This window comes from Mesoplodon bidens (genome assembly GCF_964165515.1).
Source record: "Mesoplodon bidens genome assembly, chromosome: 18".
NCBI lineage: Eukaryota > Metazoa > Chordata > Mammalia > Artiodactyla > Ziphiidae > Mesoplodon > Mesoplodon bidens.
In genome coordinates, this window is record NC_138175.1 from 50,476,405 (window position 1) to 50,492,220 (window position 15,816).

Sequence of the window (15,816 nt, forward strand, 5' to 3'; positions counted from 1 at the left end):
TGAACGAAGCCCTTACCACACCTAAAGCATTTTCCTCCCATGTGAAGCCTCCAATGAATACAATGAGCTGAGCTGTAACAGAAGCCTTTCCCACATTCGTTACATATGTAAAGCGTCTTTGTGAAGTAGACTCGCTGATGAAGATCAAAGTCGGAGACATTACTGAAGGCCTTTGCACATGCAGGACACTGGCAGCTTTTCTTTGCTGTGTGAATTATTCTATGCTGATCACTGGTTAATAGCTTCATTCTGGCTATTCCATAATTACTGGAGTTATTAGATTTCTCTCTTTTGCAAACTCTCTGAATGTCATAGTGGTCTAAGATACAACCAAGCTGCCAACACACCAACCATACTTCGTGGTTCTTTTTTCATGGGAACTTGCTGACATCTACTCTGATTATCTTGTGCTTTGGTCAGACGTATTTTCCACCAAGAATGTGAGCCTCACGAGGAGGGAAGCTGAATTTTTTACATTATTGGAACCACCCCCTTTATGGTTCAAGATGTAATTTTTGTCTTCAGAAAACTGAGCTAGTGCTCCTGCCTATACTTACAGGAGGAATTGCCTCATTTCTGGAAATGAGAACAATCTATCATAGACTTTTTTTTTTTTTTTTTTTTGGCAGTACGTGGGCCTCTCACTGTTGTGGCCTCTCCTGTTGTGGAGCACAGGCTCCGGACGCACAGGCTCAGCGGCCATGGCTCACCGGCCCAGCCCCTCCGCGGCATGTGGGATCTTCCCAGACCGGGGCACGAACCCGTGTCCCCTGCATCGGCAGGCGGACTCTCAACCACTGCGCCACCAGGGAAGCCCTATCATAGACTTTTGACACGTGGTTAAATCACTGGCAAGCTGTTGCTAGAATTGCTAGCAGGAAAGCTCTTTGTTTCCACCTCACTTTCTTTGTTGCCTCCTATGAGGACAGAGAATTCAGAAATGTAGACAAGTGACTGCCTTGTTCAGAGATTTCAAGATTTCACACTTAGGACACAAAAGGAAATTTTAATAAACTGTGGGAAGGTTCAGCTTACGTTTTTCACCATGTAACATGTTCTCTGATTTACAAGGCTTCAGAAACCAGTAAGTGCTCCACTCGGCATTAAGTGAGACCCACTGAAGACCAAATTAAAAATCAGTTGGCTGCAAAGTGACAAAAAAGACAACACTAACAAACAACTAAAAACAAAAACAAACAAATGAAAAAAAAAACCAACCAAAAAATTCCACCTCAATAAAGATTGAAACTTCACAAGTTTTGGCAAAAGAATTCACTCCTTATGGTAATGTAATTATAATGAGAAAAGCAGATGGAAATGCCATGTATTTTGAGGTTGTGCTCCTTCATGGAGAATATTTTGAGGCAGAGTTTAGAAGAGTTTGTGTTATAGAAAAGATTAAATCAAAAGGGAGAATTAAGTATTATGTGTAAGTGTCAGTTTTAGACTGAGAGAGGTTTGGGGTTTGATACATACTGATAACTTGTTTCTTTTTTTTTTTCACTGAGTTTCACTAAAGTCCTGTAGAATCTTACATAATAAATGATGTAGTTGCATTAAGTGGAAATTTTAATGAAAACCAATAACAGTCAATACTCTAGCACATTTGGGCTTATGTTATATAGTCTAAATATTCAATATTTAAAACTAGAAGTTTAAAATCTAGATATTTAAAACATGTCTGGAAATTTCTGCACAACCTAGATTTCTGGACACCTAGTCCTATTTTTCTAGATTGATACTGACTACAAGTTGTCTCACAACTATTGTGAGTTCTTGATAACCTCCAAAATAATTTCAGGCTTAGAAATTTCTTTTCTAAACTGTTTATCATTACTATGATTCCTACGTTTCTAAATTTAGACAGACATCTAAACGTTTGAGTTTTTTTTTCAATTTTTCAATTCACTGTTACGTGATTTCAGAGGAATTGTTTTGAGAACTTCACTTCCCTCCCTGTAAGAACAGTCAATTAAAAGTTGTCTCTCCTGGGGACTTTCCCAGTGGCGCAGTGGATAAGAAGCCACCTGCCAATGCAGGGGACACGGACTCAAGCCCTGGTCCAGGAAGATCCTACATGCCACGGAGCAACTAAGCCTGTGTGCCACAACTACTGAGCCTGCGCTCTAGAGCCCGTGAGCCACAACTAATGAGCCCTTGTGCCACAACTACTGAAGCCCACGCACCTAGAGCCCGTGCTCTGCAACAAGAGAAGCCACTGCAAGGAGAAGCCCATGCACCACAACGAAGAGTAGCCCCCGCTCGCCACAACTAGTGAAAGCCCATGTGCAGCAATGAAGACCCAGTGCAGCCAAAAATAAATAAAATTAAATCTTTAAAAGAAAAAAAGTTGTCTCTTCTGGGACAGACTGGTGGTTGCCAAGGGGGAGGGGGTTGGGGGAGGGACGGAGTGAGAGGCTGGGGTTAGCAGATGTAAGCTTTTATATACAGAATGGATAAATGAGGTCCTACTGTATAGCACAGAGAACTATATTCAATATCCTATGATAAACCATAATGGAAAAGAATACTTTAAAAAAGAATGTATATATATGTACTACTGCACAGCAGTAATTAACGCAACATTGTAAATCAACTATACTTCAAAAAAAAAAAGTTGTCTCTTTTGTTGTCGTGGCAGGGGCTTGATGAACAGGCTCTATATAACTCTGCCGAGCTGAATGTTTCAGAATCAGGGCCACGCTGCACAACCTACACATCTGGACACCAGGGCCCTACTCGAAATAGTTAATAAAATGTTCACAGATGGGATTAGCAGGGGATTTTTCAGACAGGGTTTAAAGTCATTTTTGCCTTAGAACATCACATTGGAAAGTTATGCTCATGTCTAAGGGGCTGTGAAGCCTTGGAATGGTTGGAATAACTTGCAAGCTTGGGAGAAAAGTACCTTTATCACCCACTGCCTGGAATGCAGTGTGAAAGCAGAGAGTGGTCCTTCAGCTCTTGCTGGGATATTTCTCCCATGAGAATTAAGGGGAAAGAAAGCTGATGTGGTAACATACATGGTTTTAAAACCTAGCAGCAATTCAGAGCTCCATAAATTCCAGGAAAAAAAAAAGTAAAAACCTGGAAGCTAATCTTTTACAACAGAGACAGAGTCTGGGAGAATGAAGAGAACAGGGCTCAATGCAAACTCTGAAAGCCAACCCTGGAAATGGACTTATAATGTGTCTGGAACCCTCATATGGATGAAGCCTTCCCTTCCTTCAGGTTCCCCACTCAAATGTCAGCCCATCGATATAAAATTGGTTACTTTAGGGGCTTCCCTGGTGGTGCAGTGGTTGAGAGTCCGCCTGCCGATGCAGGGGACACAGGTTCGTGCCCCAGTCTGGGAAGATCCCACATGCTGCGGAGCGGCTGGGCCTGTGAGCCATGGCCGCTGAGCCTGCGTGTCCGGAGCCTGTGCTCCACAACGGGAGAGGCCACAACAGTGAGAGGCCCGCGTACCGCAAAAAAAAAAAAAAAAAAAAAATGCTTAGGCCCTGCTAAAACTAAATTAGAATCTGTCAAGGCATCTGTAATTTTGGAAAGCTCCCCAGGTGATTTCAGGATGCAGTCAGGGCTGAGAACCACTGCACTAGTTGATGAACCCAGATGATCTGTGGCCTGAGTCCTTGCTCCTAGCCCCTACACAACCTGCCTCACTAGGAGTAAGGGAACTAACTGCCCAAGGGCTCCCAGCGAGCCAGGAAGGGAGCTAAGCCCAGCATCCAGGCCTCCTGACTTCCACCTTCCCTCTTCTCTCCATTATAGACACCAGTGGAGCAATCTCTAAGAAGAAAGAGAAGCATCATGGTTTCTTAGTGCCACTGGAAGCAAATACCCAGAGTGGAAAGGCAGACCTGATTTTAGATCTACCAGATCAACTTAAAAAAAAAAATAGAGGCAATTCTTATAAGCCCCTTCCTGTGCCAAAACATCCTGAATTCAAAGGATAAAGAAATCATGTTGGGCTTCCCTGGTGGCGCAGTGGTTGAGAGTCTGCCTGCCGATGCAGGGGACACGGGTTCATGCCCCGGTCTGGGAAGATCCCACATGCCGCGGAGCGGCTGGGCCCCTGAGCCATGGCCGCTGAGCCTGCGCGTCTGGAGCCTGTGCTCCGCGACGGGAGAAGCCACAACAGTGAGTGGCCCTCATACTGCCAAAAAAAAAAAAAAGAAAGAAATCATGTTAAGCAGATTTTTTTTTTTCGGCTGTGCTGTGCAGCTTGTGGGATCCTAGTTCCCTAACCAGGGATTAAACCTGGGCCCTTGGCAGTGAAAGCATGGAGTTCTAACCACTGGACCGCCAGGGAATTCCCAAGCAGATATTTAAAAAGTAGTCTTCAGTAGGCAAGACATGGAAACAACCTAAATGTCCATCAACCGATGAACGGATAAAGAAGATGTGGTACATATATATACAATGGAATATTACTCAGCCATGAAAAAGAATGATCTAATGCCATTCGCAGCAACACGGATGGACTTAGAGCTTAACATACTAAGTGAAGTAAGTCAGACAGAGAAAGACAAATACCATATGATATCACTTATATGTAAAATTTAAAATATGACACACATAAACTTATTTACAAACAGAGACAGACTCACAGACAGAGAGAACAGACTTGCGGTTGCCAACGGGGAGGGATGCATTGGGAGTTTGGGATTAGCAGTTGTAAACTATTACATATAGAATGGATAAACAACAAGGTCCTACTGTATAGCACGGGGAACTATGTTCAATATCCTGTGATAAATCATAATAGAAAAGAATATGAAAAAGAATGTATAATGTATGTATAATGAATCACTTTGCTGTACAGCAGAAACTAACGCAACATTGCAAATCAACTATACTTCAATTAAAAAAATAAAAGAAGCCTTCGTATAGAATATTTATGTTTGTTCAAAGGTAAGATAGCGTCAAAGTTTCAAAGTGAAGGGGGTGAGAGAGAAGAGGATACCTTGAAGTATTTCTATGTGCTCCACATACTCCTTCTGAAAACTTGCTTTTGTCATGCTTGATATGACAAAATAAAATGTCTTACATATATTTTGTTTTTGCCAGACTCCAGCACCTATATATAATCCAACCGATGATATATAGTCTCTTTTAACCCATACAATAACCTCATGAAATATGTAATGATACTGTCTGTATTTTACATCTTTGACCCTGAGGCACAGAGAGACTAAGTAACTTGCCCAAGGTCACTGAGTAAATGTTAGAGCTCAAAACTAGCAGGTCTGGATCTGGAGTCTGAGCCTTAAGTGCTCAGAATATTACCCCTAATCAATTAGCTCTCCTTCTCATTGTCAGGGTTCTGCCTAAGATGGAAATGTGGTTATGTTCTTGCATGACATACCTCTATGGCTCCCCTGCGCCTTTAAAATAAACACACAATTCACAGAAACTTTCCAGGTCAGACCTTTTCTCTCCCTCTCACCACACGAAATTTCTGGCCTTAGTATTCCACTTGCTTTCCCACAAAAGCCTCCAGGCCTCTCCTTGGGCTGTTCCTCTTTTACCATGGCCTCTTCCTGCTCATCTAGCTTTTAGACTTTAATTATTCTCAGTTGAAACATCCTCTGCTTCAATATGTTTTCTCCTAGTTTTGACCTCATCCTCAAAAACTTCTAAGCCTACTTGACATCCTAATGAAAGCAGAATATGCTGGCCAAGAGCCCAGGCAATGGAACCAGGCTGCCGGGACTTAACTCTGGCTCTGCCATTTCCTGGCTGTGTGACCCTCAGCATAAGCCATTGTTCAAGGAACCTCTCTGTGCCTCTGTTCCCTCATCTGTAAAACAATAGGGTCTTATGAGGAATACACAAATTGATACGTGCAAAGCATTAGAGTCTCTGCCTTGTTAATAAGTGCCCAATAGATGCTAATAATTATCATCATTATGATTAAAGTTACCATATGATACATATAGGAGCCACACTTTAGTGCTGGTTTGTTTCTAAAGACATGTGTCTTAGATCATGAAAATACTATCAATAATTATATGTCAACTTTTGAATATTCTGAAAAAGTTGGCAGATGCTCCAAGAAATAAAGCAGCAGTTCTTAAGGGATAGCCTGTGGACTCCTGGGGGTCCCAGAGACCCCTTCAGAGAGTCCGTAGGGTCAAAACTATTTTCCTAATAATATCAAGGCACTGGTTGTCTTTTTTGCTGTCTGTAATCACAATGATGGTACAAAAGAATGTTGTTTAAAATCGCTAGCACCTTGGCATAAATCAAAGCAGTGACACCAAAAATGTGAGCAGTCACTGTGTTCTTTATTGCTTCTCACTCATAGTAAAAACAGTGATAGTTTTACTTAAGAAAGTTCTTGATGAAACAGTAAAAGTTATTAATTTAAAAAAAAGTTATTAATTTTACTGCATCTCAGTCCTGGGGTACGTCCTTGTGATAGTCTGCAGTAAAATTTATGCTTACTTACTGCATATGCTTACTGACAACAATGGTTGTCCCAAGAAAAGGCAGCTGTGGCCATTCTTGGAGTTACCAGGAATATTAGGCATTTCTTTCTGGAAAACATCCCTTTTCTTGAAAGAACAACTGACAAACTATGGTTGCTCATATCTAGGTATCTGGCAGAACTTTTGGAAATGAGCAAAACAAGCCTGTTACTTCAAAGAAAATTACTGGCAGCAAAGTATCAGAATTTTGGAAAACTTGTATCACTGAGAGCTTGACAGCCTCCCAGTGCTTAAAGACTTAAGGTCTTTAGAGACAGGACTTTTCTGATGAGACTGGTGATGGTATTGACAAATATGATTTTTTAAATCTTGTAAAATCAAATGTGTCAATATTTGAAATATCTGTAAAACTCGGCCAATAATATTTTCCAAATGAGCGATGCATCATTTCATAAAACCATTAATGGATAAAAGACTCAAAGTACACAAAATACAAAACAGACCAAAGGGTTGTAATGTAATGTAGTACAAAATGTACTCTGATACGGTTTCAGATTCCACATCGCAATAATCTTAAGAAACTATCACTTGTGGCTCTTGGGTGCAGTATCAAAGGAGAATATTATCTGTAAAGTCTATTAAAATAATCCTTTCTTTTCTAACTATAACTGTGGGAGGCTGGATTTTCTTCATTACTTCAACCAAAACAATATCTCACAACAGACAGCCCAAGAGGATATGAAAATCCAGCTATTTTTCTTATAAAAAGTCAAGAATTAAAGAGATTTGCAAAAATGTAAAACATCGCTACTCTTCTCATTAAATATGTATATGGACATAGTTTTCTCATAAAAGCTAGTTCTGCTATAGATTTATTTTAAAAAATAGATTGGGCTTCCCTGGTGGCGCAGTGGTTGAGAGTCTGCCTGCCGATGCAGGGGACACGGGTTTGTGCCCCGGTCCAGGAAGATCCCACATGCTGCGGAGAGGCTGGGCCCGTGAGCCATGGCTGCTGAGCCTGCGCGCCCGGAGCCTGTGCTCCGCAGCGGGAGAGGCCACATCAGTGAGAGGCCCACATACCAAAAAAAAAAAAAAAAAAAAATTAATAAAAATTTTTACAGTAATTTTTTTTAAGTATTACTATTCCTGAACAGTAAATACACTTTTCATAGGGCCACTCTAAATGTAATTTGTATAAAGCCCTTAGACTGGAACTTAACAACTAAGGCTTTATTACTGGCATCACTCACAACCAAATAAATACACAACCTACCTTTTCTCCCATTTAAGTGAATATCTTTTACAGAAGAAGAATGCCAAGTCCTACTCACGTGGGGCCCTGGGCCAGGAGCCAAGGGGTTACTTACTCCCTGCACTTCGGTGCAAGTCCTTCTTGTGAAGTCAGGGCTGGGGAAGGAAAGGAGGCTGTGAAATATCACCATTGCCCAAATGAACTACAGAGGACATTCCAAAGCTATTAGGAAGGTACTGCTATCAACCCATTTAACAGATGAGCACACAGAGGCATAGAGAGATTAAATAACTTGGCCAATGTTATACTGCTAGAAAGTGGCTGACAGGTGGGGGAGGCGAGTTCGGGGAGCTGAGCGCGGGAAAGACTGCAACCCGGGCCCGCGCCCAACTCCGGGACAGGAGAATCTCCCCAAACTCGAGACGACTTCGCCTAAGTGAACTAAAACTGTCGTCCTTACACCTCAAATATCCGTTTTCCCCCTTAAACTCACAACCGGGTTGCTGTTGCTCGAGAGCAACTCGAGGAAGTTCCGAAGAGTGGCGGGACGCGAAACTGACAATCATTACGAGAAAAGATGGTCATAACCTCGCCCACCTGGGCCGGAAGTGCCTGAAACTACCAGGAGCCCTAGATCAACATTTCCCAGAATTCCCCATCACGGCCCTTTGGGAACGGAAATGCCTGGGACTACACGGAGTTCCTGGACTACACTTCCCAGAATGCCCGAGGAGGACAACATCCACAGCCCCGCCCATCGGGGCGGAAGTGCCTGCGAATACTCGGAGCTCCTGAGACGCGTTTCCCAGAATGCCGAGGGGGAGCGCTGTCCACGGTCCTGCCTACCTGGGGCAAAAGTGCTTGCGGTCATTGGGAGCGCCTGGACCACACTTCCTACAGTGCCCTAGGGCAACAATGACTACAGCCTCGGCTTCCTGGGCGGAAATGTGGATTACTACACTGGGTACATAGATTAAATTTCCCAGAGTCCTGGAGGGGAAAATATTCTATAGACATGTTGTTCTGGAGCCCAAATGTCTCCAAAAGAACCCAGAGCTCCAGTGGACTGAGCGCCACTGGCCTGCTTGCCTGGACAGAAGTTTCTTTTTCTAGATCTGGATCTTCTAGACTACTTTCCAGAGTGGCTGCATGGTGGTGCTTCCTGCCATGCAGCCCTTTGGTGTTACAAATAATTGGGTTCAGTTTGGATGAATTCTGTGCCGCTGGTTGAGCCCAGTTTTCCCTTTTCTTTTTCTCACCCCCCCCTTTCTCATATAACTATACTAATAAGCGGTTGCCAAGGAAATATGTTGCATAGGAGAGAAAAGTGAAGCTTGAAATATGAAAAGAAAATAAAAATCATCATAGAATGGGAGCGACGTGTGGGTTAAAAACGGAGATCTTGAAAGAGGATTGGCCTGAACTGCACTGAACAATTTAAGGAACACAAGATCTCAGTCTTACCTTGACTGGATTGCCTTCTTTGTTCCATGTGTACCTGGATGCATCTGGAACTCTTAACGGTGTCCGCTGGGGTGGGCTGTTGATTCCGAAGTACCCAGAAATCAGAAAAAGGCAAATGTTCATCAGGTCATAATGCAGAAACATTAATAACTTCCAGCATTTCCTTGGTTTTAATTTCTCACTTTAAAAGTGAATGAAAGCTGCACTGGCAGGGAACTGGAATAAACACTGCAATATTGAAAGGGGTAAATCCTATATAAAATCTTGAGAATATTTCTTTTTTGAGTGTATCTTCAGATATTATATCACCTACTACCAACCTGCTCTTTGCACAGTAAATCCAATAAATTAATAACATGCTTTAGTATTCCACAAGCCAGCTGAAATCAGAGAGGCCATGATTTATCCTGTGAGATATGGGCTCAAGTCCAGAAAAACTGTAGAACAACAAAAACTACCACCACCAAAACCAAAACCAAACCAAAACAAACAAAAAACCCCACAAAACCCCAAACCCAGAAAGGCTGTCCTGTCTACTTTTCTCTTGGATAAGAATGAAATATTCTATTATGAAAACTTTAAAAAACACCAATGGAGAAAAAAATTAAATGTGCATAAACTCATCTTACAGATTAAACGTTATTGATGTGTTGCCCCACATGCTTCATCTAACTCTTTTTTCTTCCTTTTTTATTACTGAAATAAAGTACAAATCCATGACATCTTGTCATTTCTCCCTAAAATATTTTCATATATTTCTCAAAAACATAAGGACAGGGCCTCCCTGGTGGCGCAGTGGTTGAGAGTCCGCCTGCCGATGCAGGGGATGCGGGTTCGTGCCCCGGTCTGGGAGGATCCCATATGCCGCGGAGCGGAGCGGCTGGGCCCGTGAGCCATGGCCGCTGGGCCTGCGCGTCCGGAGCCTGTGCTCCGCAGCGGGAGAGGCCACAAGAGTGAGAGGCCCGCATACCGCAAAAAGAAAAAAAAAAAAAAAAACATAAGGACATTTATTTGCATAACCACAATATTATCACACTGAACAAAATTAATAATACCTCAATATTAATTTATTCTATCCTTATTTGAAGCCCCAAATTCTTTCAAAAGTCTTTCACACTTGGTTTTTTTGAATCAATATCAAAACACGTCCATTCATTGCATGACTATTGCATAAGTCTCATGACTCTCCTGCATCCTCTTGACCTACTGAAGAAATTATATCAGTTGTCACATAGGATTCCCATATAGTGGATCTGTCTGACAGCTTCCTGGATCTGTCATTTAACTTTTTCCTCAATTGTTGTTTTATGTGGAGGACTCCAAAGCAATGCACACTGAGAGTAAGAGTGAAAAGGGAAGTAGACTTTCAGCCCAACTCTGAGTCATCTTTATCCCCTGAGAGTGTATTAAGGAAATCCTGGATTGCTGACGGCCTCACAGCTAACTGTCGGAAGAAAATGACATTTTCTGTGGAAGAAAGACATCATCATCCTTGGCTACAAATTATCACTACGTTAAAAACTACAACATAGGGACTTCCCTGGTGGTCCAGTGTTAGACTCCGTGCTTCCACTGCAGGGGGCGCCAGTTCGATACCTGGTGGGGAAACTAAGATCCTGCATGCTGCATGACAAACAAAACAAAACAAAAAAGCTACAACACAAATAATGGACAAAGTAAATTTTAACACCAAAAAACTACGCTGGAACTACTATAGGATACATCATAGTGATAAAAGATTAAATTATCCAAGAACGTAACACAAATATATATCTACATACACGTAATAAATATCCTCAAATATATTTTTTAATCTGGCAAAACTAAAAGGAGAAATACTCTCTGATTACCTAATAAAATACACGCACGTGCGTGCACATGCACACACACACACACACACACATACAAACAGTAAAAAACAGTAAGTATATGGAAAAATTAACCCAATTGGGAAATTTGATCTAATTATATGTAGAATACACATCTGCTCAGGTACATATAGAATGTTTACAAAATTTGACCATATGCTGGACCATAAAGCATAAATAGCAAATTTCAAAACACTTTAATAATATATATTCTCTAGATAAGGTGCAATAAAGCTAGAAATCAGTAATGAAATCCTTACTAGACAATTGTAGCATGTCTATAAATTAAGAAAATCAATCTTAACCATGAATTCTTTTTTCTTTTTAATTTTTGGCTGTGTTGGGTCTTAGTTGCTGCCCACAGGCTTTCTCTAGTTGTGGAGAGCGGGGTCTACTCTTCATTGCAGTGCATGGGCTTCTCATTGCGGTGGCTTCCCTTGTGGAGCATGGGCTCTAGGCATGCAGGCTTCAGTAGCTGTGGCACGCAAGCTTAGTGGTTGTGGCTTGCAGGCTCTAGAGCGCAGGCTCAGTAGTTGTGGCACACGGGATTAGTTGCTCTGCAGTGTGTGGGATCTTCCTGGACCAGGGCTTGAACCCATGTCCCCTGCATTGACAGGCAGATTCTTAACCACTGTGCCACCAGGGAAGTCCCAGACTAAGCATATTCTACCCTACTCCCCCTCTATTTACAAGCAAAACCCCTACACAAAAAACGTAGGGAAACTAATAAAATTCTGAAAAGTGGAAAGAAGATTCAGACTGGCTAGGGACATCAGGACTTGAGGAATAACCTGACGGCGAGTTCCCTGGTGTCTGTTGGTGTGCAAATCCTTTGCAGGACAGAACCCTTTTGACTAAGTCCATTCTCCTTCAGGTAACCACAAAAAGCTGCACTACTTCCCCTCTTCACTCAGCCCTACTGTCCTGGAGACTGTGGGCAGAGCCTCGTTTTCCATTCCTGCCCTGCACTAATGAGGGGCTACAGTCCCCTTCCTACGAGGACTTTTGGAGACTGTGAGGTGGAGCCCTGTTGACTATCCTCCACATCATGCACATGCACTGAGTGAAAGTCAGCAAAGAAGCAGCACCTACCACATCCCAACTAGAAAGGGAGAAGGATTTCAGAGAGGATGGAGCTGGAAAAGGGGACTTAAAGTACCTCAGAAAAAAAAAAACTAAAGAAATAAAGAAAATTAAGGGAAAGAAGGGATAGATAAAGCAAATGTGGCAAAAATCTTTATCGTGGTGCAATCTGATGGGAAAAGGGGAGTCCACTTTACTACTCTTTTTTTTTTTTTTTTTTTTTTTTTTTTGCGGTATGTGGGCCTCTCACTGTTGTGGCCTCTCCCGTTGCGGAGCACAGGCTCCGGATGCACAGGCTCAGCAGCCATGGCTCACGGGCCCAGCCGCTCCGCGGCATGTGGGATCCTCCCGGACTGGGGCACGAACCCGTGTCCCCTGCATCGGCAGGCGGACTCTCAACCACTGCGCCACCAGGGAAGCCCCTACTACTCTTTTTGAGTGTTGGAAAATTTTACAGCAAAAACTCAAAAAGTAATCAGAGCCCAATTAGTTCAAATTCTTCTATTTTTGTGAAATAAAGCAGCCATCTTAATCTCCCTCAGCCTGGTTTTTTTCACTTCTGCAATCAGGATGTGTCCACTTCATGAGAATAGGAACACTGTATTTAGGAAAAATAAAGCAAATCCCAAGTTACCTGGAACTTGGTAACATACCCTATTTTTGAAGAGAAACATAGTTGAGGGAGAAGGAAAAACCCATGACATCACTGTTGCCTGCCCCACCCAGGTTAGTTAGGTAGGGTCTACACAGGTAGGATGAGAACATTTAACTAGCTGGGCCTATTTGGTCTCTCACCTGTAAAATTTCTTTACACATCCTTCTTCCCAAGTTTCCCTTTCCTCTTTTCTCACCTTCCAGCCACCTCCCGTCCCTATCCTGGCCTCTTACGTGACTCTCACTTGCTACTGAGGCTGTCGGGTCATGTTCTTTCCCTTTTCTTAATTTCCTGAATGCCAGGACATCAGCTAGTCCTAAACAACTTGAACAGGAGGCTACAGAATTGTTTTCTTAGAGACATCTCAGGGAAAATTCCTGTTAACAAAGAGTGGTGTCTTTTCTTGCTTTCATTTTCTAGAACTCTACTATTGTTCTGCTAGTTCTGTAGCCTGAGGAGAAGCTTTAAATTAGCTGAAATCTTAAATCTTGGCTTTCAAAAATCTCCACCAAAAATTTGATACTCAGTTGTCTCAACTTTTTTTTAGAAGAGTGACAAACATTTATCAGTAGGACATAAGTAATAATACATAAACATAGTAGAATACTATGTATGCAGCCCTTAAAAGGATGTAGCAGATGGGACTTCCCTGGTGGTCCGGTGGTTAAGACCCCACGCTTCCAATGCAGGGGACCTGGGTTTGATCTCTGGTCGGGGAACTAAGAGCCCACATGCTGCACGGTGCAGCCAAAAAACAAAAAAAGAGAAAAGCAGAGGTTTTAAATTTTGATGAAGTCCAACTTATCTTCTTTTATGGATCATACTAAAAACTCCTTGCTTACTTGAGGTGACAAAGAAAACTGTCCCATGTTTTCTTCAAGAACTTTTATTGTTTAGGATTGACTTTTAGGTTTAAGATCCATTTTGTGTTAATTTTTTTTTTTTTTTTTTTTTTTTTTTTTGGCGGTACGCAGGCCTCTCACTGTTGTGGCCTCTCCCGTTGCGGAGCACAGGCTCCGGATGCGCAGGCTCAGCAGCCATGGCTCACGAGCCCAGCCACTCCACGGCATGTGGGATCTTCCCGGACTGGGGCATGAACCGATGTCCCCTGCATCAGCAGGCGGACTCTCAACCACTGCGCCACCAGGGAAGCCCTAGAGTTAATTTTTATATGGTGTGATGTATAGGTTGAGATTCATTCTTTTGCATATTGATGTTTAATTATTCCTGCACACTTTAATGAAATACTATTTCTCTCACTGAATTGCCTTGGCACGTTTTTCAAAAAACAATTGACCATACATGTGTGTCTATTTCTGGACTCTATCATGTTCTACTGTTCTATGTGTTTATCCTTTTACCAATAACACATTGTCCTGATTTACGGTAACTTTGTAGTAAGTCTTTTTTTTTAATCATATGTTCTTTCCTTTAATCTACATGTGCAATATTTGATTCATGTTTGTTCATTTATTTATTTATTTATGGCTGCATTGGGTCTTCGTTGTGGTGTGTGGGCTTTCTCTAGTTGTGGTGAGCAGGGGCTACTCTTTGTTGAGGTGGGCGGGCTTCTCGTTGAAATGGCTTCTCTTGTTGTGGGGCAAGGGTACTAGGCACGCATGCTTCAGTAGTTGTGGCACACGGGCTTAGTTGCTCTGCAGCATATAGTATCTTCCTGGACCAGGGCTTAAAACTGTGCCTCCTGCATTGGCAGGTGGATTCTTAATCACTGCGCCACCAGGGAAGTCCTGTAGTAAGTCTTGAGATTAGACATTATGAGTCTTCCAACATTGTTCTTCATTTTTTAATATTTTTAAAGCTATTCGTTTCATTGCTTTTTGTGTAGATTTTAGAAATAGCTTGTCAATTTCTGCAGTAACTCCTGCTGGGATATTGAGTGGGACTATGTTGCACTTATAGATCAACTTAGGATAAATGGCTTAACAATACTGAGTCTTCCATTCCATGGAACAGGTCACATCTCTTTGAGTAGTCTTCTAAATCTTTCATCAGTATGTCATAGTATGCAGCATAGAGATCACACACACTCGCCCCCACCCCACCTACCAACACACACACAAATTATATATTTGGGGCTACTGAACTGGTACTGCTTTTTTCTTTCTTAATCTCAGTTTCCAGTAGTTTAAGACTAACAGTGATTTTGTATATTGACCTTGTTTCCCATGACTTTGCTAAACTCACCATTTCTACTAGCTTTTCTGTTGATTCTTTGGACTTTTCTACATAGAGAATCTTGTCTTCTGCAAATAGTTTTATTTCTTCCTTTCCTATCTGTATATCTTTTCTTTTTCTCACTTCAGTGCCCTGGCTATTAGCTCCTGTATGGTGTTGACATGGTGGTGAGAATAGAAATCTTTGACTTGTTTCCAAACTTTGCGTGAAAGTATTCAATCTTTCACCATTAAAAATGTTATCAGTATTTTGTCAACATTCTTTATCAGCTCAAGGAAGGCTCCCTTTGATTCCTAGGTGTTTGTTTTTGTCTGAAGTCATAAATGGATGTTCAATTTTGTCAAATGCTTTTCCTTCATCTATTTCTTCTTTTTTTCTGTGGATACAGTGAATTAGGCAGTTTGATTTTCATATATTGAAACAATCTGCATTTCCAGAATCTATACCACTTTCATGATGCATTATACTTTTTATAAATTTCTGAATGATAATATTTCATTGAGGATTTTTGTGACTTTGTTCATGAAGGATATTAGTCAATAGTTTTCTGTTCTTATAATGTCACTGGTGGATTTTGTTATCAGGGTAATGCTAGCTTTGTAAAATAACTTAGAAAGGTTTCACTTCTATTTTTTTTGAAGCATTTTTTGGTAGAATTAGAATCATTTTTCCCTTATGTTTGGCTAGAATTTGCCAGTAAAACCATCTGTCCCTAAATTGTCTTTGTTGGTTTTTAATCTGTAAAGTCAACTTCTTCAGGAGATACAGGACTATTCAGGTTGTCTACTTCATGTGTATGCATGGGTAATTTGTGTCTTTCAAGGAACTTGTACATTTTGATTAAATTGTCAAATTTATAGG

The 15,816-nt window shown here is 41.6% G+C and overlaps 1 protein-coding gene across 1 annotated transcript in view; it reads right to left on the reverse strand.

Annotated features, from left to right (window-relative positions):
* The window catches only part of ZNF235 (zinc finger protein 235), a gene marked incomplete at its 5' end in the record, with an annotated part of 57,649 nt that extends 49,394 nt beyond the window's left edge, over positions 1-8,255 (reverse strand). The window contains one exon of the mRNA XM_081216048.1: positions 8,183-8,255. Within this exon, the coding sequence (XP_081072174.1) occupies positions 8,183-8,255 (73 nt within the window). The remainder of the gene's footprint in view (positions 1-8,182) is intronic.
* Positions 8,256-15,816: the final 7,561 nt, after the last annotated feature.